This window comes from Patiria miniata, unplaced genomic scaffold (assembly GCF_015706575.1).
Source record: "Patiria miniata isolate m_02_andy unplaced genomic scaffold, ASM1570657v1 HiC_scaffold_25, whole genome shotgun sequence".
NCBI classification, from domain to species: domain Eukaryota; kingdom Metazoa; phylum Echinodermata; class Asteroidea; order Valvatida; family Asterinidae; genus Patiria; species Patiria miniata.
Genome location: NW_024037064.1, coordinates 11,867,215 through 11,892,913, shown reverse-complemented (window position 1 = coordinate 11,892,913; position 25,699 = coordinate 11,867,215). Strand labels below are relative to the sequence as shown.

General features: G+C 39.9%; 1 protein-coding gene across 1 annotated transcript in view; it reads right to left on the bottom strand.

The window, feature by feature from the left end:
* LOC119733051 (multiple epidermal growth factor-like domains protein 8) overlaps positions 1–25,699 on the bottom strand; it is a 74,185-nt gene that overhangs the window by 38,940 nt on the left and 9,546 nt on the right. Inside the window, exons 4-22 of the mRNA XM_038206631.1 lie at positions 24,904–25,125; positions 23,588–23,768; positions 22,256–22,350; positions 21,120–21,342; positions 19,105–19,294; positions 18,084–18,226; positions 16,347–16,490; positions 14,071–14,278; positions 13,497–13,575; positions 11,720–11,900; positions 10,474–10,643; positions 9,004–9,222; positions 8,005–8,208; positions 5,659–5,910; positions 4,975–5,084; positions 4,436–4,567; positions 3,902–4,006; positions 3,055–3,303; positions 816–973 (exon numbers count right to left, since the gene is read on the bottom strand). Coding sequence (XP_038062559.1) covers positions 816–973; positions 3,055–3,303; positions 3,902–4,006; positions 4,436–4,567; positions 4,975–5,084; positions 5,659–5,910; positions 8,005–8,208; positions 9,004–9,222; positions 10,474–10,643; positions 11,720–11,900; positions 13,497–13,575; positions 14,071–14,278; positions 16,347–16,490; positions 18,084–18,226; positions 19,105–19,294; positions 21,120–21,342; positions 22,256–22,350; positions 23,588–23,768; positions 24,904–25,125 — 3,265 coding nt within the window. The remainder of the gene's footprint in view (positions 1–815; positions 974–3,054; positions 3,304–3,901; positions 4,007–4,435; positions 4,568–4,974; positions 5,085–5,658; positions 5,911–8,004; positions 8,209–9,003; positions 9,223–10,473; positions 10,644–11,719; positions 11,901–13,496; positions 13,576–14,070; positions 14,279–16,346; positions 16,491–18,083; positions 18,227–19,104; positions 19,295–21,119; positions 21,343–22,255; positions 22,351–23,587; positions 23,769–24,903; positions 25,126–25,699) is intronic.

The following is a 25,699-nucleotide window of genomic DNA, read 5'->3' as shown; positions in this document are numbered from 1 at the left end:
TAAACTACAAACTAAGCCTAAATGTGAAAATCAAAATTTGACAAAGTTCGACATGTTTTTGTACATGGTGGAAGTGTGGCCTTGATTTACGGAGGCAGTCCAGTAAATTGGCCACATTTATGGGGCTAGCTAGTCACCAACAGTCAGATCATATGTCAAGCAAGCACTGTGACTAGTCAAATTTAGTCAACAGACCATGAACAGACAAAGCAGCAAGTTGTGGGCACAGCTGGCTTATCAAACACCCATAATCAAAATAAAGCTAATACATAAACAGTCACAGCCAGTCAATCCTGCTTTATGTAGGCTGGGAGCTCTTAACTGTTGAAAACACTTGATTGATATTAACTGAAAGGACACCTTGGCACAGAATGTATATTTGCATGGGGGGTTCAAGATCTACTGCCAATGCTTCTGTAGAGATTCATCTCAAAAAGTAAAGTGCATTTTAAGTTGCCATTTTTTTTTCCTATCAATTTTTTTTAAATTCACTTCTGATTGAGACGTTATTAAAAAAACGTCATGATTTTGAATTCTATGTGGCTAAAGATGATAAAGTTCTCATAAGGTAGACTGGTTCCTGCCCCCTTTTGGTATCCATGGAATTACATGGCGACCAGAAACCAGTCTACTCAGTCCACCAGTCTACTAGAGAAGAAAAAATAATATGTTTTTGCCATAAAATAAAACGCTCAAAGTTGCCAATTCATTGGGATAAAACAATTGAATTTGTCGAAAAGCAAGTATAGAACAGAATAGGATGGAAACTGCATGTAACATGGCAAATGAGGATTGAAATAGAATAATAATCTTACGTTGGCATTCGTCGCAGATGCCAATCCCAGTTTCGCAGGTGCTGTGGAAATTGCACTCGCAGTCCGTGCTGCAGTTTTCCCCATTCCACCCGACGTCGCAGATGCACGTGTAGTCTGGTGCCCCACTGCAGCGGCCGTGGATGCACTCATGGTAACACCTAATGCACACAAAGCATGGTGGGATACCAGTCAGTTTCTCAACAGTGTTTTCATTTTTGGCAAACAAACAGGCCATTACATACAATTAATCGACTTTCAGATGCAATTTGGACATTCATTTCACAGTGTTTTTGCATCCAGTAAATCTAACAGTCCTTTTGATTTGAGGTGCGCTTGCACCCCCACGCCATCGCACACCTAAAAGAAGTGTGAATTATCGCACGCCTGAATCCCTCTGCACCGCACACTTCGACATACATTTACAGCATAACTATACTTCTGTGAGCTCTTGAAATGGCTTTACTGTTAACCAAAGTGAATATTATAACAAAAAAATATCAGATTGTTCAGTTTCGGTTTGGACCACTGAATCACACGCATAGAAAAATCACACGCCCAGAAAAATCACACGCCCAGAAAAATCACACGCCTAGAAAAATCCAGGTGTGCCTTTTTCCACACACCTGTGATTTTCAAATCAGGACTGATCTAACAGTGCGATACCCTTTAGTTAATTTTTTGATTAGTTACATTTTATAGTTTCACAGTATCTAAAACAACTTGATGGAAAATTTGTAGCCTTCCTTAAAACCCTAACCGTCCAGGGTATTTTGGCAAGAAACCCTGCCAAACGCAGCAACATATGTCTAAGCGACAAGCCTGCCAAGAGTCAACCTCGACCCCAGGGTGTCAAGCAGTACGCGCCCATCACTACCTGCTCTCTCACCCTGGTATTGGATCATTTGCATGTGCAAGATTTTTGAACACGTATGCAAATGAGGAATAGTCTGGTGCCTGCTTGTGCGTTACATTTGCGTTTGTTTTTGTATGCGGTGTCTGGGGTAAAAGCAGAGTCAATTCGTTGCAGCGCGAGCATACCGTGAGTTACGAAAAACACGATTTATTTAATTAAATTGTTACGATCTTACCGAGACAACATGTAGTATCACATTTCATATTAACATGAACAAATTGGGAAGGAAATGAGTATTTTCGAGAAGGCGTGGACGAATAATCGCGAAAACATGTACTGCACGTTGTGAATAACAACACCAAGTACACGACAAAAATCCATTTCTAGCCAATTGCCGTATCGAATCAGGATGCAGGAAGGAAGTTTCCTATCCAGGGTTTACTATTGGAAACTAGGTTGGAAATAAAGTAAGCACTGGGGACGAGGTTGGCCCAGAGTAGCAAGATCCATCAGGTCAAAAGTCTCAAGGCCAAACTGCCTCAGAGTCTGTGGTCACTGAATGCAGCAGGATACAACTGTGGCATTCTTCAATGGGACTAGCTCTCATTGTTTCAGAGCTGGTCATTTACGCACTGGTGCCGATAGCTGAATGCATGAAAGTGCACCAGGCTTTTCCAGCTGATGCACTGTGTTGCGTCTTGCAGGGTTAGGGTTAATAGACACAAGAGTATCCACCCAAAAATTCTTGAGCTAAAAAAAATTCCACTCATAAATCTGTTTATGACGATTAAATCTGTTTATGACGATTGCACTTGCTGACAATAATGTCAATACAAATATTCTGAAAAGGTAAGTGTACCGGTACATATAATTAGTTAGTTAAACTTCTGTTAGGCCAAACAAAAAAAGTCTCCGGTTTCTGGTATGCGCGCGCGTCGCCGTAGCCATGCGCGTCGGCAAAATGAAAAAGTTTTTTTTTCAATGAAAGATGATGTCTCAAAACCGCCAAACTCACTGGTTTGACTGGAATCCTGCTGCTGCACAATTTTAACGTGTTTTTAGATTGGGTTATGGTTGAGAATAAGCTTTATGTGACCTCTCTGGACTCCCATATATTTGCACTAAGTTTAGTCGGGCACCATTTGCAGTCATCAGCCGACATTTGAAGCAAAAAAATCAGGTAAAAAAAAAAAAAAGCCGCGTCACCGCACCACTTTTTGGGCAAGCTCCATACCAGAAACCGGAGACTTTTTTTTTTTGGCATTACATGTATAAGTTCAATTACGCATCAATACAAAATAATTCTGTAACAGAGAAGGGGGAATGAGCAAGCAAAAAACATATGGTAATCCCTAAAACTCTTATTTGTTTATTAGGCCAACTTACGTTTTGACGCATTCGTCCCTCCCGTTCCCCTCGAATCCCCGGTTGCAGGTGCACTCGTACGCGTCAAACGTGTTGGCGCAGGTGGCGTTGGCGTGGCAGTCGTCCAATTCCAGCATGCACTCCTCCACGTCCGGGCAGATCCGGTAGGACCAATCGGCCGGCTCGCTCTCCGAGATGTTGTACTGCACAGCCACAAGGGCGCTACAGGACTGGGCCGAGTCCGGGCCGCCAAAGTTACCCTCCTGACAACTGAGAAGGAAGTAAGAATGGGAAACCATGTAAACTTGTTAAGAGCGTATGCAATGAAAGTTTTTAATGCTATCCTTGAAAATGCACGTTTGTGTCCCATTTATCCTTATGTTCAATTTTCATTTTGCCATTTTTCAAGGGTATTTTGGAGCCTTTTTGGTTTTTATGTTAATGCAAATTTGCATATTCATGAGCAAAATTGTGATGTCATTTCAGGCAGAAACCTCAATGTTACAGCTATTTCTGCACCAAAAGTTGCCAGAATTTTGGATACTTTGCCATTGCAGAATATGAGCCTTTCTCTCCCCTTTATAAAAAACAACAACTCACAATAACACTTTACAAGTAAAAACAAGATCTAAATGTGAAATCCATAATTTAAGCTCCAAAACCCCAAAATTTTTGACAAAAATAAAACTTTCAATCTCGCTGGTACACCTTAAAGGTCTTGTTGTTGGTTATGTCCCCTTCAATTTGATGCCACATTTGAGGTTGCACTACTTGTAATTCTGAAGATTAAATTTTTCCCCCCACTTTTCAGCTGTGTTCACTTTTCCATGGAAGTGGCAAGATATATATATTTTTTTACAGTACTCACTTTCCCAATGTTGGGTTGTCCCTGTTACCACACCAGCCACACTTGAAATCTGCCAGGCAGCTCTTGCAGTCCGTGTGAGCTGCGCATGACGGACAGGCCTTGTTTCTACAACAAAGAAAGTATTCATAAAATAGATTACTTTAGACTGAATTCTTTTTATAGACAGTCATAAAATCAATCCTCTTCCCCTGCCATGCCTTTTACACACAGGCTAGTCACCAACAGTCAGATCACATTTCAAGCAAGCACTCTGACTAGTCAAATTCAGTCAACAGAGAAAGCAGGCCAGTAGGCACAGTTGGCTTTTCAATCACCTGCAGTCAAAGCAAAGTTACATAAACAGTCACAGCCAGTCAATCCTGCTTTATGTGGGCTGGGAGCTCGTAACTGTTGAAAACAGTCACTTGATTTTATTTGACTGACAGGAAAACTTTGCACAGAATGTATGTTTGCATAGGAGGGTTAATCTGAACAGAACTGTAATGATAACATTAAATAATGTGCACAACTTGACAAAAAAAAAGGTTAACTTACAAATCAAACCAGTTTGGGCACTGGCCGTAGGTGAATGATGTTACGTATGTCCCAAAGGTGAAACATGTCTTGGTCTCCTCACACCATGCACACTCCTTTGTGCGCTTGGAACAGTCCGAACAGTTAGTGTATCTGCACAGATGAAAGGACAAACCATTGTTGAACCAAGGGGTGTTTCGTTTATGGTTATCTAAATGTAGCTATTCTTTTGGTAAATGTCTGGTTGACTATGATTCCACTTTGATTTGTGATTGACAAAACAGAAAAAAAAACACCAGGGGAAAGAATTTTTGAAATTTGAAATTTGAAATGTTTCCAGACAGGAAACAAATTTCTGTTCTTCAAGGGCCTGCATGGTTATTTTCATTAACATGATTTGCAGAAAGTTCCAGACAAATCAATTTGAATATTTTTCAGTTCATCTTAACATTTATTTCCATATTGCAAAGAACATTCAGGGAACTGTACAGAAGGTCGACTTATGCACTATGTTTGAAAAAATACAACATTAATAATTATGTAAGTGTCTTATGACGTACTCATGGCAGTTGAAAGTGCACTGATTCGGGTCCTTGATGCTGGTGAGAAAGCGCCCTCGCCTGGTGCACCTGACATCATCTCCTGAAATCAGCCACTCGCACAAAGGATTCTGGGAGAAAAAAAAAGAAACGCATATTTACTTCGTAATCTACAACATACATTGTATAAAACTTTATTACATTGTATATAACTTTATTACATTGTATTTACTCCCCGATATTCATAAGCACATACACTCTAGGAGCAGTTAAGGCCAGTAAAGGGAATAACAGAGAGGGCAGTACAGCGACTACCGGGTTATCTTTACAACTTTCTAATTCAAACATTTGATAATTTGTTTTACACTGATGTGTTATAACAGGCCAAGGCAAGCCTAGTAAAGCTATTCCCAGAGTTCATTTTTATATAGTTGACTCAACATAACTATTCATCGTCTTTTCCTGTATATAGTTTACATGGTGAGCAAAAAAAAAAAAGGAAACCACAAGTGGCAGGACTATATTCTTAATGAAGTTCTGCATGTAGCACTCTCAAAATCTAGGATATGAAAGCCCAATTAATAAGCTTTCTTTTAGTACAAGAATCATTCAAATCACTCGTGTACTTTTTAAGTTACAGAATTATAAACACAACCACCGTTTTAAAGTTTTGTCCGCGGACCATAAAAAACTGTGTCAACATACCTCGGTGCACGACAAGCAGTCCACGTACAGCTTACAGTCCAGACACTGGTCCCACTGCGTGATCAGGTGGTGCATGATGGCGCCGGTAGCCGTGCCGCAGTGGTCCTCCGCTGCAGTGGTCTTACTGCGCAGTTCGCAGGTCTCGCTGGCCGGGCACCAGCCACAGGACGCGTCTGTCAAGCAGCCGGAGCAGGTGACGTAGGAATCGCAGGCGCCGGAATAGTAGGGTTGCAGATACTCCCTTGAGAAGGTCTAGAGTTTTATCCAAATAAATTAAAGGGAAAATACAACATTTGCAAACATCAAAAAATAAAACTACCAAATCATTTTGAAATACCTTGCTGGACTGTTAGTGAATGACAGTGTAAAAGCATCCTATAAAATCATGGCACCTGGTATACTGTCATTTTCAAGAAAAGTGGTATTTTTGTATCAATTTCCAACGCTGGTCGGCCGACCAGCGTTGGAAAACACTGGCTTTTTTTCAAATACTGGCCCCAATTGACCATCGCACTTGTTTGCAATCGATTACACACCTATGAACGGGTACAAGCCAGCTAGACTGGTTCCCTGACCTTAAAATTAACCAATGTATGTTAACTGCTCTGTTTCTTCTTATATGGAGTCAGGGAACCAGACTACAGGAAAATGATTGTTTTCTTGGTTTTTAAAGCATTTTCGAACCCAAAACCTCAAAAAGTCAGTGTAACTATATTTGCTATATATTTCCAACCCCCCAATTCCATCCATTTCTGAAAATTACAACAAAAGCAAATGATGTATATTCCCTTTAACTTAAATTAATTTGTAACCCTTGATTTACACTCGTGCAATATTGTCATAGCTTGTGCCATATATTCTTGTATCCACCTCAAAGCCATCCAATATTATTATGACTATTACCGATAATTGGGTATTAGGGAGACATTCCCATAGACTTGTCCACACATTTTTTTCCAACTTTAATGACCCTTACCCCAATTTTACCTTATCCAACCCCCACAAATTTCGGTATTTTTACTAATTGGACCACGAGCAATCGATCTAGCCTATTTGCGACATCAAAATTGTGCCTCTAAGTGGAATTAAAAAAAGTAAAGTCTGTCCCGAGCCAATGTGGCTCATTAGGCCGGCGTTTATCTCCGGTTTCAGTAGCATGAAACGACTGAGAATATTTCTACTCCCCCTGGATGGGATGCTAGTCCATCGCAGGTTACTCCCCAGCTAATGCCGGTACCCATTTATACTCCTGGGTGGAGAGGGGCAAGTGGGGGTGAAGTGCCTTGCCCAAGGACACAATATATGACCAGCGGCTGGATTCGAACCCCGGACCCTCTGATCATGAGTCACGAACCCTAACCACTAGGCCACACACTCCCCTAGGAATGTGGAATTAGGGAGACATTGAAATGTCTCCCTAATTCGACATGTCTCCCAAAAGTATAACATTTGACGCTAAAGTGTCTCCTAAAGGCTATACTTGTTATTATAATAATAATAAAACCGTTCTTATTAAGCACTATACACACGGAGTCCCAATGCGCTGTACAGAGTAATACATGTAAATAGAACAAGAATTAGTCAAAATTTAGTTTAGCCCAATCGCTTCGAAAGAGAGAGTGGCACTCTGTTACTGTGAACACAGCTTCGTCCCCTTTACTTTTAATTATTAAACAGATTAAATAAACAGAACACTGTCAAAGTGACCCTTAAGTATTAAACAAAGTATAACAATGATTAAGACAAACCAAAAAAAATACTGCAAGTTAAACTTGCGCAATCCACGGGAAACCTTTCTGTCCATGTTACGTACATAGCACTGTGAGCATAAATATCTTGTCAAATTTGTCTGGAAAGTTTCAAATAAATTAAAAGCACAATCCTCAACAATGGGGTGGGAATGTACAAGTAGAAAATAGGACAAACAACTTGATATTATTATCCTGCTTCATTTCCCATGTCATCCTTTTGTACCCCTTTAGTGTGCAAAGGCCCACATGTTAGAGTCATTAGTCATGTTAGTAATACTGAGCAGAGCTCTCCAGAGAACTCGTACATATCTATATTGGAAAGGATTTTTTTGAGATCGGCCTTCTCTCTACAGACCACCTTTCAGGTTTGGTTGAGATTGATGACTGCACTTAAAGTGAACCTAACCAAGAAAGGCACACACACACAGAAGGAATGCGCGATTGCAATATTCCCCTGTTTCGCTTGAAAGCCAGGGGGATAACAGTAACAAAATAAAACTATTTACCTACCTAGATACCTGCCGACCTACCAAGATAATTCTTAGGGCGTTTAATACCATACCCACACATTCATGTACGTTTTTCATGGCCTTACCTGTGACACGAGCCCGAGTGGATGGTTTCCGTTCCACTTCAGATCCATGACGGAATGCACGGCGCTCATCTTGATAACTTGTCGCTCCTCCTGAAGGACGTAGTACGCCGCCGTCTTCGAGTTGACTGGAAAGACGGCCGCGTTGTTGGGGCGTTCGGCTTCCACTAACTGTTCATCATCTAACGCATAGTAGGCCACTCTCTCCTGTGGAGGAAAAAGAAATTGTGACAATACTTTTAACAAATATGTTTTTTTTAGCTTCTTTTTCCTTTATGTCTTTAATTTGCTATTTCAGTAAATATTTCTTGTGGATTAATAGTGAATGTAATGAGTTGTATGTATGTAAATGTTTGATCTTTTAATGTGAAGTTCTAATTGCCGAACAAGAAGTTGAGTTTCATGTATTTACATGATCAGAATAAATAAATTCAATTAAAAATTGAACTGAATTGAACTGAATTAATACATGTAGTGCTTTCATCTTACTATTACTGTTATAAACAAAATTGAAAACTGCTTCAAAATTCCCCATGCACAGATTAAGGAATGGAGAGCAAATTATTCATCATTTGGTGAATGGCTTAACGATTGATCAATATGGCATGACTATTGAAGAGTTTTTACATGATCAGAATAAGTTTTGCACATGTATGGCCTTAATTTTTGTCGTTTGAAAGAGTAAAGTTCAAAGACAACCTGTAAAGAACATTTCCTTGATTGTGAATATCAAAGTTAAAAAAAAATGACATTTAATTTCGACTTTATTTTTCACATTCTAAAAATTAATATTGGAAAAATCAAAGTGGTACTGGGGAGACCGAGGTCAATGAACAAAGTGGAATGGATAGCAGTAATAAACAATGAAGAGCAAGAAAGGACGAACGACTTCAGTACTTTTTAATGTACTTTTAAAAAATTCTACATTTCCAAAACACATAACAAAATTTTGAAACAGGCTTGGAATCGGAATATGATTCCAAAGACGGAAAGAAAACTTACAGCATTCTGCGGATTTGCGTCGGTGCTGAGGTGCAGCGAGGAGATGGCGTTGGAGCTGCCCATCCAGACGCGCAGTTGCGCGTCCCCGGTCGGCACCGCGCCGTTCGGCCGCAGGAAGCCCTTGTACTCCGCGATGTACTCCCCTCCGTTTGTCTTCTCCTCCTGAATGCTGACGTAGTAAAAACTGAAACTCCTGTCTGTCTTTTCGACGATCGTCACCTGAAAAAAAATATATAAATTGCATATAATGTTACGTAACTTGGCACGTGATAACGTCACGATGATGTCAATGTTCGGCACACATCTTCAGATGCTGGTCTAAGTGTGTGCCGAGTATAAAGTCAATCGGATCGATTTTAGTGCCCAAAGTGCCTTCCACTGTAAAAACGTGTACAAATGCTATGAGGAATGGCTGAAAAAGAAGAAAAAAAACTTCAACTAAAACAAATGCTGTTTCGGCTGTTTGCCGAAACAGCTAATTATTCTTAATTGGGTTTTGCCCTTTACGAATTTCATTTACTGAGCACTCTACAGTCAGAGCTAGGGCTGTTCCGAATATACCAAATACTCAAATATTCGGTCATCAACCGAATATTCGAATAGCTTTTTACCACTAAATAATGGAAACAAAAACTACACACATGTACATACATACATGACTGTGATGTTACTTTATCATGCAGTTGCGGTTGGTTATTGTCAGGTGACACTTCTTTTGCTGACGGTAACTTTTTGTCAATGGCAGTTCATTGTTCACAGCCTTTTAGCAGGTTAAAGCCCTTGTCAGTTATAACATGCGTACTGTAAATCACTCCATATCAATTGCCCCACATAAACTTTATAAAAATTTTGAGTTAAGCAGAGTTCTGAGTTAGCAAATGGACTTTCTTTTCAATAACAATAGATGGGAATGAGTTCTTACATTTGGGTTAGAAGGGTTTGCGATTTACCAGGTTTTGACTTATCGAGATTTCACAGTACTTATAAAAAACATTTTTTGATTTTCCAGATTTTTCCAGAAAAACCTTTGTTTTTGTTCTGATTTTTTTTTACTTCTGTTTTTACTTTTTGTTCTTCCATCCAAATCCCATAGACAATGTAAAAGATGTTCTACAAGTCATCTTGATATTTTGAAGTATAATAGGAAAGTGAAACTTGGCAGAGACAAAGACCCTGTACCATAGTTGAGTATTGAAAATTTACACAACCATTACATCTTTAAGTGTCACTCGACTTCACCTAATTTACTGACGCAATGTAGTTTTCCCCATTTTTTAGGGGAGATTGTACTAGATTCCCTAGATGTTGTTACTGGCGGTTCACAGGTGAAAGCCCTTTGTCATGCTAATGCCTTCTCACGGCGATGTGCCATCGCAGTGGCGGGTTATCGCATATCAAACCGCAACGACGTCTTGCCCCGAGACTAGAGCTGACAAAGCGCCTTGTACTGCTCGAGCACAGAATCCATACCTCATCTGGCTGTGTAGTGTTCTGCGGGTGACGGTACTTGATCCAAGTCATTCCCGGCGGCATATCCTGCAGCCGGCACTGGGAAAAGTCCGTCACGAAGGTACCGTTCAGGCCCCACCACCCCGTGGGGTCGGTGCTGGACGAATGGTCCCCGCACGCACCACCCGGCTCTGGAACAAAAATGTTAACAAAGTGGCAAATTGAAGCTGCAATTATTTAATAATTCATTTTGAAAGCTCTGTTCTCTAGCTCAAGTACATCCACTCAATGCTTCATAATTGATTAATTTCTAATCGACGTAACGCAGAGCTGTAATAAAGCAGTTTCAAAACAATGACGACATTAATTCACATGAACTGTGGCAGGGCTTTGAATAAGCCATCTGCGAGTTAAGTTTGAATAAAATCTGGAACGCTGACTTAATCCAATGCTTCACAAGTTTAACTTTGCATTCTCCCGACGTGTTTAGACGTCTTCCGGAGGCGAGTCCAGGCTCTCTTGACGTTTTAACCCGTCAGCCGTGCTTGTGTACACAGACAGCCACATCATGTTTACTTGTCCTCCAGCGTTAAAGGGAATATACATCATTTGCTTTGGCTGTAATTTTCAGAAATGGATGGAATTGGGGGGTTGGAAATATATAGCAAATATAGTTACACTGACTTTTTTTAGGTTTTGGGTTCGAAAATGCTATAAAAACCAAGAAAAACAATCATTTTCCTGTAGTCTGGTTCCCTGACTCCATTTAAGAAGAAACAGAGCAGTTTACAAACATTGGGGAATTGTAAAGTCAGGGAACCAGTCTAGCTGGCTTGTACCCGTTCATAGGTGTGTAATCGATTGCAAACAAGTGCGATGGTCAACTGGGGCCAGTATTTGAAAAAAAGCCAGTTTTTTCCAACGCTGGTGGGCCGATCAGCGTTGGAAATTGATACAAAAATACCACTTTTCTTGAAAATGACAGTATACCAGGTGCCATGATTTTACAGGATGCTTTACACTGTCATTCACTAACAGTCCAGCAAGGTATTTCAAAATGATGTGGTAGTTTTATTTTTTGATGTTTGCAAATGTTGTATTTTCCCTTTAAGTGGTTAAATGCCAAAACAACTGGAGAAACACAGTATCATTACTTTTAACTCTGCAACTAACAAAACCATGCAGATGCAGGCCTATTCCCTTGATTATAATGCCAGTCTGTTTTCTTTCATGGTTCATTTGAAAATGTCTTCGCGGTCTACCATACCTCCAATAGGGTAACACTGTTGCTCCTGGACGCACCAGCCGCACTGCTCGTTGACCCTTGACCCCGAGGGGTCAGACAGCGTGACCCCTTTCCCCCAGATGATGCAGGCTTCGCAGGAAACTAGGCTGTTGCAGATGCTGGGGCAGGAGCCTTGGAGGAAGTTCTGCGGTTCAGGGCACGTCTGCAAAAAGAAAGTGGATCATAAGTCCTCAAGAGCTGCCACAGGCAACATGCAGACGGTTTGACAAAGCAAATGTAAAAGCAAATCATCACAAACAGTGAAATACTGATAGTCAAACCTTAGGAGAATGGGCTCAAATGTCGAGTTAAAGGGAAAATACAACATTTGCAAACATCAAAAAATAAAACTACCAAATCATTTTGAAATACCTTGCTGGACTGTTAGTTAATGACAGTGTAAAGCATCCTGTAAAATCATGGCACCTGGTATACTGTCATTTTCAAGAAAAGTGGTATTTTTGTATCAATTTCCAACGCTGATTGGCCGATCAGCGTTGGAAACAACTGGCTTTTTTTCAAATACTGGCCCCAATTGACCTTCGCACTTGTTTGCAATCTATTACAAACCTATGAACGGGTACGAGCCAGCTAGACTGGTTCCCTGACTTTACAATTCCCCAATGTATGTAAACTGCTCTGTTTCTTCTTATATGGAGTCAGGGAACCAGACTACAGGAAAATGATCGTTTTTCTTGGTTTGTATAGCATTTTCGAACCCAAAACCTCAAAAAAGTCAGTGTAACTATATTTGCTATATTTTCCAACCCCCCAATTCCATCCATTTCTGAAAATTACAGCAAAAACAAATGATGTATATTCCCTTTAAGCAGAGTTTTTAGTTAGCAAATGGATTTTCTTTTCAACAACAATAGATGGAAATAAGTTCTTACTTTTGAGTTAGAAGGGTTTTTGATTTAGCAGGTTTTGACTTATCGAGATATCACTGTACTTATTTCCAATATCAAGTATTTTTTTTATTTTACAGTGTCTTTCCAGAACAAATTTGTTTTTGTTTTGATTTTTTTTTACTTCTTCTTTTACTTTTTGTTCTTCCATCCAAATCTCATAGACTTTGTAAACTTTGATGTTCTACAAGTCATCTTCGACATTATGAAGTATACTAGCAAAGTGAAACTTAGCAGAGACAAAGACCCTTTACAATAGTTGAGTATTGAAAATTAAATGTGACGTCTTCAAGTGTCACGTGACTTCACCTAATAAAGGTGTACATTGAAAAACGGTGTCATGATGACATTGTGTTCATGTGACATAAGATCAGGTGCCTTTTTCAAAGTTTTATATCAAGGGAACTTCAAATTTATACATGGAACTACAAATCTGTGTGCCTTGGACAAACACACACATGTTTTTTATGGAACTGTTTGCCTTTTTGATAAACTGTTACTTTTAAATGTCACAATTACTGTAAAGTACTCTTTCAGTGAATCACAGAAGTTTGTTGCTATTTTCTGAATGATTTCTATTTATTAATATTTCATGAAATGTAGTTTAAATTTACAGAGTAGATGGCAATACAAATTAATAACATGGACCAATTTTTTTTCACCATTTCTCTTTTTGTTGTTGTCATGTTCGCTTTAACATTACATTGTATGTATTTATATGCAAACTTTCTTTCAGACTTTGTCAGGCCTACAATGTATACAAAAACTTATTTGGAAGCAACCTCTATAGAAAATTAAGTGATGGATGTATAGAAAATTAAGCGTTGAATGTACGTTTTTTTTTAACTTACACTCTGTTGCGAGTGCCCGAGGCAATTGCTATTGGCCGCGCACCATCCACAATTGGGATCACTCAGGCATATAGCTTTCCTGCAAAACAATACAATACAAGTTAAACCCAATTTAGAATTGAGCCCCACTTTGGAATGGAGAAGTTCTAGCAATAGATGGACTTGGCCCAATCTAGAATCTATCAACCCAACTTGGAAATATGCCAAATTGAGATCTGCACATAGAATGCACTTGGCTTAATAAGTCTAGATTAAATACGGCCAACTGGGCCCATTTGAGAACTTCTCAAAAAGACTGCACTAGGCACAAGTCAGAACCAGAGCCCCCAACTTGGAATTTGAAACCAACTTTGAATCCATATTTTATTTATGTGGAATACTTTGGGCTTTGCCCTAGAATGGTCCCAACCCAACTTTGAATTGGACCCGACTCAGAATAGAAACGTCTTCACATAGGATATAGTACTGAATTTTGATCCATTTACAAAATTACTCAGTGGAGTGCATTTGGCACTGGTCACATTGAGAATGGAGCTGGCCAACTTGGAATTAGACCCAATCGAGAAGAACTTACGTGGAGTGCATTCCACATTGGTCTAGGATCGAGCCGCCCAACTTGGAATTGACGGCCACCGTCCCAGGCATCTTGACTGCAATCAGGTCGTGCAACACCTGTCCGCTATACCCACCGACGACTAAAAGCGTGCTGCCGTCGCGGACCGCCGCAGCGTGACCAAAGCGCCCTCTTGTGACACTGTGTAAATGTGCCGTTTCAGCGGGAGCTGGATATTTGAAGACCAAATTATAAAATCCCAATTAAGAACTTACACAAAGGAGTTAATCCGAGACCGGGATACGAATTCCAACTGGTAATGGATGGAGCTCTTGTCTCTAAAACTGAACATCTGTCTTTTTCCCAACAGGTTTCTTCAGGCTTTTATTGACATGTCATGGATGCTTTCGAGTAATTCTTGGTTTCATACCCAAAATTTTCCGCAACAAAATAGTGCCTGAAAGAGTGCCTGTAAATTCTACAATAATTCACCAAGTTCACCATAATTTCACCAAATCCCAGAATTCGCGCACACTATGTTCCATACGTAACCAAACTTTAACCCTCTAAGATATTCATAGATTTCTGTGTTTTTTATTATACTGTTTGGCATCTGCAAGGAAAAATTCCCACAAAATGTGATAATCTTTGAGATGATCATGTAATTTAAGAAAACATGGCATTACGTATGGGACAAAAACAGGACATCTTCTTGGACTTAGTGTACAACAGAAAATTTACCGCACCAAAACTCTTAATTCTGGGCAACTTTTGGTAATAAAGAAGCTCTACTAAAGTTTCTGTCTTGAATGACAACATTTTTGTCTCCTCGTTATGGAAATTCAATCAGCATAAAAAAACATCTTAGAAATTATCAATATGAAGGTCGGTAGAAAATGAACTAAACGAGAAACGAATACGACTTTCCATGGATTGCATTAGCCCTCCTGGTTGGACGTCAATATGTAGTAACCTGTAGTATGCATTTCTTTCCACACAAGTGAGTACAACATGTGTAGTATTCTGTGGTACAAGTGGAATCTTGATAAGTCAAGAATCAGGGGAATTGTCTCAAATTTTGAGTTAAGCAGAGTTTTGAGTTAGCCAATGGATTTTCTATTCAACAGCTGACAGGTATAAGTTTTTACTTTGAGTTAGATGGGTTTTGAGTTAACAGGTTTTGACCTATCAAGGTTTCACTATTTGGTACTTGACCCCAAAACCCTGCAGGTCAGTATCGGGTGAAGGGATATGAAATGTTGAACTGTTTCACACAGAGAGTCACTGCACAATAAAACAGCATGTGGGCAATTCCACCATCACTCACGTTACATTTATATGCCATGAGGCTACTTTGACCTCTCACTGCTTCAAAAACATTTGATGAAGCTGAATCAAACCAGCCATACAACAACCTTGGGGTAAGGGGTACTCAAAAATGGAACTTAAAAATTCAATCCATTCATTCACTTCTTGAAAGCATGTGTGTTTTGTTGGTCGTCACTCACATTACAAAAAAAGGTCATGGAAAATTGTCCTCTGCTTTTGTTGTTACAGTCTCCTCAAACTGTAGTCTGCAACACAGAAGTAACATTATTTGACCTTTAATTCAGCCCATAGCTAGATACAAAAACCCATTTTGAATCAAATAGGGGGGTATTTTAGATGCAAGAGACACTAATTACAGGGAGGAACCATCACTCACGTTACTTCCTCTTCAAAAAAAGTTTGATGAACCGTAACATAATGAAACTCTTTTCTATATGAACCTTTCTCTCTGTCTTAAACACAAACACTCTCAATAACAGTCACATTTTGCATGTTAAAACAAGGTGTCAAAATGACTACCAAAAATCCATGATGTTAGCCACAAAACAGGGTTTTTGTCCCAAAATCACACTTAACTACAGTCCATCTCATTGGCACACCGCTCAAATGAAAGATCTTGTTGTCCCCTTTAATTTGACACCACATGTGATGTTGTGATGCTCGTAGTTTGGAAGATTTTATACAATTTTCACTTTCCAGCTGTGTCCACTTTTTCGTGGAATTGACCATGTGTAGAGCAGTGATGCGTGACCCAATCTGCCTGCTTGCCCTGAGCTTAACCACACAAAAGAATTGTGAAGGGATTTGAAGTGTTATCCATACTCCACAGAAGATTGCCTCAAAGGAATTTGAAGTGCGGGCGGTAACTCAATGGGCAAAAGTGGTTTTGCAAAACCTGAAGGGTTGTGAAGTGCAGAAGACTAGGAGGATTTAAAACAAATCTATTTCATGGGCCCTTTCAAACTTACACTGGAATCCTTGGGCCAGCGTATCAAAGTCAGTCCATTTGTGACAGCCAAGGTGGAAAAGCTCGATGCGTTCATCGTAGCATCTCTCATGGGTGGGCGGGTAGTGGTCCTCAGGTCGAGTGTAGTGCCTGTGCACGTTACCCCCTAAAAAAAAAAATCAAGAACTTACATATGCTCTATTCTTTCACAAATTTGACCATTCAGTACTTTACTGAAGGTACGCAGGAAGAATTCGACGGGTGCCTGGCAGAAGGGCATATAAGTATTCTGACGTAAAGATCAATTTCAGTAAAATTGCATTGAAAGGTTAGATTGTTCACCCACATGTAATAATAATATCGGAGTCTTATATAGCGCACGTATCTACCAACAATTAGGTACTCAAGGCGCTGGAAATTATGTCTATTATTAAAGAAAGGTAAATAAAGTAAATATGAGACCCATTATGTAGTACCTTATAATGGTTTACAAGGTACTGCGGCGCATATTGCAGCCACTGCTAGAAACACCGGGGCAAACCACTTCTCTTAGCGATAAGTGTTACTGGGTTCTTTAACGTGCATTACACAACACACGGGACCTACGTCCCATCCGAAGGACGAAGCAATAATGGTAAAGTGCCTTGCTCAAGAGCACAAGCACCATGTTCCCACGGTCAGGATTCGAACCCATGTACCACGGCACACGAGTCGAACACTGTAACCATTGGACCACAGCACCCCACGTAGTATGAATCTAATTTTCTCCCACATGTAATATAAATCGTACGCACTTGAAATTTGTCACACGTATAAAGCATGAGTTTCTGATCAACCTGTGTTACTTTCTGACGAAAACGTTTCAATTTCATTAAAATAGAGGCAGATTTCTGCATATGCCCTTTTGCTGGGAACATTTTGGTGATTGCGTGTTTGCGCATGAGGGCATATATGCACATATGCCCTTCTGCCGGGCACACGACGAATTGCTGTTTCGTATTTTTTGTTTGTTCTCAGAGTTAAGGCACTCTCCTGAAGACGGTCAGAGCATACTGACCGGAACGTCGAGTTTATACCTCTGGTTCTTTTCAGAACTATTCTCTTAGTACTCTTTCATTATTTAGAATCTCCACCATGCAAAGCCTCAATTCTTACTTGTTTGAAGTTACAATTTCCTCAAAATGTATGAATGTTTTTTTCATTTTCACTTATTCAAAACTAGAAATTTCAATGGCCTTTTGCTCAGTATTTTGCTTTCTTGACGTGTGGACAAATGCCAACTTTAAACAGCCATAACTTGTCAATGGAATGTCCTATTGAAGTGCAACAAGCAGTATTGTAAGGACGATTTTATTCTCTTTCCTTACATCTGCAAACCCTCATTTCAACCACTGCCGAGTTCTGTCTCATTTTGCTGGAACGCCTCACAGTTTTGGTAGCTTTTGCACACAAATTGATTCGCCCTGCCAGTAGACTGGTTCCGGTTCACCACATTATCGATTCTAAAAGGGGGTGGGAACCAGTTCACCCTGCAAAGAACAGACTTACTTTTGGGCTTCAAATATTTAGAAAATGTGTAACTTTAGTAATTATTCCATAACTGCATGTGGGCCAATTATTTTGTTCAATGTCTCATTCAAAAGTGAATTACTTTTCTACTGCTAAAAAATAGCAATATCTGATGAGAATTTTTATTTTTTTGCGTAAGTTTTCATGTTCTATAAAATCTTTAGAGTTGAATTCTAAGGAAGTCACTTACCGTAAATAACCATATAGTTGCCGATAATGTTGGCACTGTGAAAGGCCCGCCCCATGGGGGCGCCGCTCATGTCCACCGACCACTTCATCCAGTAGCGTTCATCCACGTGGAATGCGTAGATCTCATTGGACCGTTCGCTGAACCTAAGAAACCCAAACCACGTCAATGTAAATGCCATCTCATAATTCAGAGCTTATTCCAGACAAAGTGAATGATTCTACCTACAGCTTGTCTGGAACTCAAGCTTGTCTGGAACTCAAGCTTGTCTGGAACTCAAGCTTGTCTGGAACTCAAGCTTGTCTGGAACTCAAGCTTGTCTGGAACTCAAGCTTGTCTGGAACTCAAGCTTGTCTGGAACTCAAGACAATTTAAATTGAGATCAACTCAATTTAAATTGTCTCGAGTTCCAGACAAGCTGTAGGTAGAATCATTCACTTTGTCTGAAAGAAGCTCTGTATTTGTCCTGGACATGATCCGGGCAAATTTCATTAGCAACTGCTTGACTCACCAATACTGATTGCGGGAAGATTGCGGGGAAGTTGTTCAGAATCCTGCAACTTATATCCAATACAATGTCCGCAAACTTAGTAATAAATAGGGATTATAATTACATGTTTGAAAGCGGTCACTGACATTTTGTATTTTTAACAATCAAATGATATGGTTCGGAAACATTAATAACTATCCGTTATTTTTACAATGTAGACCTTCCATAGTTTGCGAACCCATGGTTCGAAAAAAGTGTCAACCAAGCACTGGCAAATAATAATAATAATAATCATTAATTCATATTGCGCAAATTCCATTACAAATATGTTCAAATGAACATTCCATAAAAAGAACCATAAACATTACATTAACATTTTAGAAAATACAAACAAAAATAAAATCACCATTCATTCAAGGCAAAAAAAGGTCAACATGATACTCAAATACTTCACTCCCCCCAATTCCCTGATCATAGTTTATGCTTACTGGCCTGATGACCTTGATTGCTTGGTACAGACCTTACTTTACGTACCTTGTTGAAGACGGTCGGAAACCCCCGAAGACAATGAGCGACTGGGAGTCCATGTGGTACACGGCGCTGTGACCTCTGACCCTGACGTCAGCCTCGCGACCTCCCAAGGGCCGGATGATATCCCAGCGCGACCTCAGGATCAGGTCGTACTTAAAGATGCCGTCCACAAAATTGGTGCTTTGGCTTCTCCCTGAGACAAGGAAGTAAGTGACACCGTTGTAACCCTTTAGTCATGGTAGTGCCCGAAACTGCCCTGTTTATTACTCACTGTAGTGCCCGAAACCGCCTGAGCACTCTATGGGTTTATTAATTCTTCAGTGAATAAACACAATGTACAGTCGAATCTCCTTAGTACAAACTCTGTTAATGCAAAATTCTGGTTATAACAAACATAAAGTCTTGGTCCCGACTGTGCATTTATGTGCACAATGAATGGGACTGATGATCCTCTTAATACCAAATTCTGATATAACAAACAATTTGGCTAGGTCCGAACATATTGTATTAACGAGACTCGAGGAAAGATTTCCATATACGAAGTTCACTCAACACCCTGTGTACAAACCCTATGAGAGTGGACTGAAAAATTCTAAGTGTTTTCTAAGAAAATGCTTGTATTTTCTCACTGCTCAAATTGACTTTGATGACATGAAATTGCTATCTGGGGGCTTGTTAGTCAATACAGAGGAAAATGAGTGAACTTCGCATATGGTAATCTTGCCAGACTCGACTGTAATACAATGTAGTAGAGGTGTTTATGGGTTAATACTGGCATGTTAGAGATGCGCCAAACTAATTTATTTCCCAGACTGAATTAAGTTTTGAGATTTTATACAATAGAGTAACACATGCGGAGCGCCGTAGCCTCGTGGTGTGGAGCATTGAATTTGTGGTCTGCCGATAATTCTGCAGCTTGTGGGTTCGAGTCCAGCCTGGGGTTATGGTGCGTGTGCCCTTGGGCAAGGCACTTTGTCACTCATTGCTTCTCCCACCCAGGAGTAAATGGGTGTTTGTGAGGGCAGAGATGGTTATTGTGGTTGATTTGAGCTGCTTTGGGCAGAAATTGCAGCTTCGAGCTGTTTACTCCCCAGGGAGCTGAGATGGTATTTGGAATGTTTCATTGGCCCAATGAGCAGGGTAATAATGAGGTAGTGCCTTGAGCACCAATATTGTTGGATATGTGCGCTTTATAATTATGCATAATTATAATAATTAGTATTATTACATTAGCCCCACCCACAGCATTTGTGGGCAACAACATGTGCACCTGTACAATGCACACTTATAATAATAATAATATAATAATAATTAATTTATATTATTCCACATTAGTGTTCAAGTGCGCAGTACATGGATACACAATGTCGTAAAAATCTAACAACCCAGATACATTTAAAATTTAAAAAACTGCACGTGCACACGTCAGCTTTTTTTTTTTTTTAAGTTTCACAGATGTAGAAAAACATTAGATTAAATCGTCGGGTCAAAGCAGAAAGGACTTATAAGCCCTATTCAGCATTTTCCAGTATTTCAAGATAATCGAGTTTGAAGATTCACACTGTTTTGAAAATTGCAAAATGTTATTTAAATAGTTTAAATTATGCATATTGTTAAAGGGAGTTCCAAGAAATGACAAAAGGATGCGTGCAAAAAGGTCCTACAAGCTCTTAAGCCCTTTTTGCATTTCCCAACATTATCAGTTATTATGGCCCTGTAATGACTGCCTGTTTAAAGGAAAAAAGGCTTATGAGCTTATAAGGCCTTTTTGCTCCCGTTTTGTATACTAAGATCAGTATAAGACCTTTTAAAATTTCTTAATTACTCCTTAATTGGATGAATAATTAACATAAAACCTGTTTGGGATAAAGACTGTACTGAGAGTAAACAGTTACCATCAAAAAACAAAAATTGACCTTAAGCATGGTATAAGCCCTTTCTGCTTTGACCCAACAAAATGACGATATATTTACCAAATTTGAAGTAGATCCCCACCGCGACTGCCAACAGAAACTTACCTCCAAAGACATAAAGGTGGGAGAAGTTGACTATGGTGCCGCTGTGGTCGGCCAGGCCCGGGGGCATCGAAGCCAGGTCACTGCCCACGGGAAGGAGGGTCCAGACGCGGGTCGTGATGTCAAACGCCCACAGCTCATTGGTAAGTGAGCCGTTGGCTAGGATACCGCCGAAGACAATGAGGTCGTCGTAGTAGAGGACCATGGAGTGTGCGTAGCGGCCAGTCTGAAAGGCAATTGAAACCATCATAAATTGATCACAAATTGATCACAAGTCAGTCACAAGTCAATCACAGGTCTATCACATGTCTATCACATGTCTATCACATGTCAATCACAAGGCAATCACAAGACAATTACAAGTTCATCAGAGTTCCGTCCACGAGTTAATCACAAGTAAGTCACCAGTCAATCACATGTCAATTACAATTCACTCACAAGTAAGTCACTAGTCTTTCACATGTCGATCACATGCCAATCACATGTCAATCACAAGTCAATCACAAGTCAACCACAAGTCCATCAGAGTTCCATCCACAAGTCCATCACAAGTAAGTCATCAGTCTCTCAAACATGTCAAAGGTCAATAAAGTGATTAACCTATCGCGGTAGAATCCTATCCTACCTTGTGAAATATTGCCCAATTACACGAAACAAATGGACCCAGGATGCGCAAACTTTGAGACAAACAAAACTTATCGTACACAATTCTATAGGGTAGGGATGTGGCTAACATGCAAATGGTGATAGGTCAATTACACTAGTTTATCACAAAGTCAAACACAAGTTCACTAAACATCCATCCCAAGTCCATCGCAAGCCAATCACAAGTCACTAGTCCATCACAAGTCCATCACATAAACTTTACATGTATGTCACTAGTCTATCACAAGTTAATCAGAAGTAGATCACAAATCAATCACTAGTCAATCACAACAAAGTCACTAGTCCATCACAAGTCCATCCCAAGTCAAGCACAAGCCAATCACAAGTCGATCACAAGTCAATCTTGAGTCGATCACATGTCAATTACAATAAAATTATACATCAATTCCCAAGACTAATCCACAAGTGTGTGGTGATTAACAATGTTAACAGATTTTTTTGTTTTTGATTGAGAAACCTAATTTAATTCTTACCGGCCTTGTTGCCATGGCAGGCACTGCCCTCTCCCATTGGTTGGACGTGAAGTTGTACCTGACAATATCATCTAGAACACCATTCAGGTCATAACCTACATACACAAAAACAATGTTATGGGAATACAATAGATGCCAAATGAAATGTAGGCCTACATTGTTCCAATACCGCCTTTTTTTTAATATTTTGTTTTATATTTTGAGTGTTAATCTCATTTCTGATCTTACTTTTGTTATATGACAACCACAGAATGAATTTGAAAACAAAATATTTCACTTCTAAAAATGTGTAAAGTGTAGCAATTATTTGATAAAAATCTTTCTTTTCACAAATTAATAATGAAATGTCTTTTCCTTCGTGGTGCTGGGTCATTTGTCCAATCCAGTAAGAATTTGGCTCTTGCTCATGAATATGAATGAGGTAATGAATAATAAATACATTTGCATTCCTCCAAAGACCAAGGGAATGTCCGTGCCTTCATGATACTCAGCTGTTATTGTTAATTGACAATTTAGAGTTTTGGTCTCGCTCATGAATATGAATGAGGTTATGAAAAATAAAGTACAAACGCAAACCTCCAAAGACCAAGAGACATCCGGACACTCAGCTGACATGTGATTGTTAATTGACCATTTAAAGTTTGGGTTTCGCTCATGAATATGAATTAGGTTATGAATAATAAATACATAAGCATACCTCCAAAGACCCGGAGACTGCCCTTCCTTGATAATTGGCTGGCAATGCTCATAAATATTAACGAGTCTTGGGAACATGTGCATACCTCCAAGGACCCAGAGACTGCCCTTCCTGGATAATTGGCTGGCATTGCTCATAAATATAAATGAGTCGTGACATAATGAATATTAAATACATGAGCATACCTCCATAGACCCAGAGACTGCCCTTCCTTGATAATTGGCTGGCATGTGATAATTATTTGCTCATGAATATACATGAGTGATGGTAATGAATAATAAATACATGAGCATCCACTAAAGACCCTGAGACTGTCCTTCCTTGATACATGTAATGGGCAGGCATGTGATGATTTGCTCATGAATATAAATGAGTGATGGTAATGAATAATAAATACATGAGCATCCACTAAAGACCCTGAGACTGTCCTTCCTTGATACATGTAATGGGCAGGCATGTGATGATTTGCTCATGAATATAAATGAGTGATGGTAATGAATAATAAATACATGAGCATCCACTAAAGACCCTGAGACTGTCCTTCCTTGATACATGTAATGGGCAGGCATGTGATGATTTGCTCATGAATATAAATAAGTGATGGTAATGAATAATAAACACATATATGAGCATACCTCCAAAGACCCAGAGACTATCCGTGCCTTCATGGTACTCCGCCGTGTGGCCAGTCCGCGCCTTGAAGACAGAATCAATCCCAGAAGACACCAGTACAGTGTCGCCCCATCCTGTGTTGTCATTGGTCGACAGACTGCAACCCTCGCCCACGTAGCCTGGACTACATGCACACCGCTGAACCTGCCATAGCGATTTTAATTTATTCATATTTTATTCAAAATTTTAATAGGATGTTAATAATATTCGGCTGTGTATCCAATCCCAGAGGGCCAGCCTGACTCACTGACTGACTCACTGTCACTTGCGACAAGCTGCATGTAGAGCTGGGCAGTGCTATTGTATAGGATAACCCTGCATTGAGTTTAACCCAGCCCAATGTGTACATCAGATAAACAAAAGACTTACTGTGAATAGCCATTCTAAGACCCACCAAAAAATAGTCGGTCTCTGGTCAGACCGAAGTTCCGGAATTGATGCAGCGATGCGTTTTTTTTATTTGGTGCCTTTTTTTTTCTTTTCAAGCTTGAATTGTGCAGACAAGGTGGGTACTATTTTGCTTTTTTGTGTCCTCATTATACATTGGTGTCCTCCATAATTTGCCTTGGTGCCCTTTCTCATTTGCCTTGGTGCAATTTCCCCATTCCTTGGTGCTCCTTGGTACAAACATTTTGAGGTGTGGCAATAGAGGGCGCTGTTGTAGCTTTTAAGAACAAAAAAAGGTTGACGCGCATGATTAAAATCGACGCGCGCGCTGACCAGAGACCAAGTATTTGGGGGGGGGGGGGGCCTAAATAGCCATTCTAATTCGCCTCATGAATTCTAACTCACAACAGTAATGTTTGCGTGCAACTAGCCTGTTACAGAACGGCAATAGGCCTGGCCATGAATGTGCAATTTCGGAGGTAATGAGCTTTGAAGTTTTCTGAAATTGAAAGTGTCTCTGGCAAATATCAATAAAGAGAGAGATATTGCTGTTCAATATTTACAACCTTTATGCAGTTGAAATGCTTGAAGGTTGCTTTCATCGAGACACTGGTGATTTTGCGTACTTTTTGTGGTAAGACAAGCGTGAGTTTCTTTAAAATCGTGAGTTCAAACAATGGCAACTATGCCCAAAAGTTGAACAGAGACTAAAAAATAAACAATCCAGATGCACGAGCAGTGGTGATCCAATCAAGGCTTTAAATGGGAGCTAGTTACCGGTCCCCATATCTTTAGGGGGCCGGGAAACAATCTACACTTGCCAGAGATCGGAATCGGCTGCATTAAGGGAAACAATTTTCCAAAAAATGGTCTTGGAGCAAGACCGACTTACCGGTGACAGGAAGTCGCAATTGCCGCGACTGCTCGACTGGCCGCACTCATAGGGGCAAGTCCTCCACTCGCAGGAACTCCCTTTGTACCCCGAGTCGCACGCACACTGATAATTCTGACAAACGCCGTGCCCTGAACAGGCATTGGAACAGTTCTGTATCTTGTACGTCGCTGTCGTGCCGTTTAACGGGTAATTTGTATCACTGTATAGGTGTATCAACATCTAAAACAAACAAAATCAAACCATAAGACTTAGGCCAAAAAAAAAAATATTCGGTCTCTGGTCAGACCAAAGTTCCGGAATTGACGCAGCAACGCGGCTTTTTTTTTTTTTTTTGGCTTTTTTTTTTTATTCTTTAAGCTTGGATTGTACAGACAAGGTACTATTTTGCTTTTTTGGTGTCCTCATGTACATTGGTGTCCTCCATAACTTGCCTTGGTGCTTTCGATCATTTGCCTTGGTGCAATTTCCCATTCCTTGGTGCTCTTTGGTAAAAAAAATTGAGGTGCGGAAACAGAGGGCGCTGTTGGAGCTACCGCGGAACATTTAAAAAAAAAAAAAAAATCGACGCGCATGATTAAAATCGACGCGCGTGCTGACCAGAGACCGACTTTTTTTTTTTTTTTGGCCTTATCAACATCACTCAAAAATTTGGTGAACTTTTATACAATTAGGTACATTCCCTATTAGTGCAATACATCAGGGCTCGAGTTTATAACATTTTCAAATGTTTTATGTGACATAAGACAGATGTCTGCAACTTGCCAACAATTAACCACAAAACTTATTTTATGTG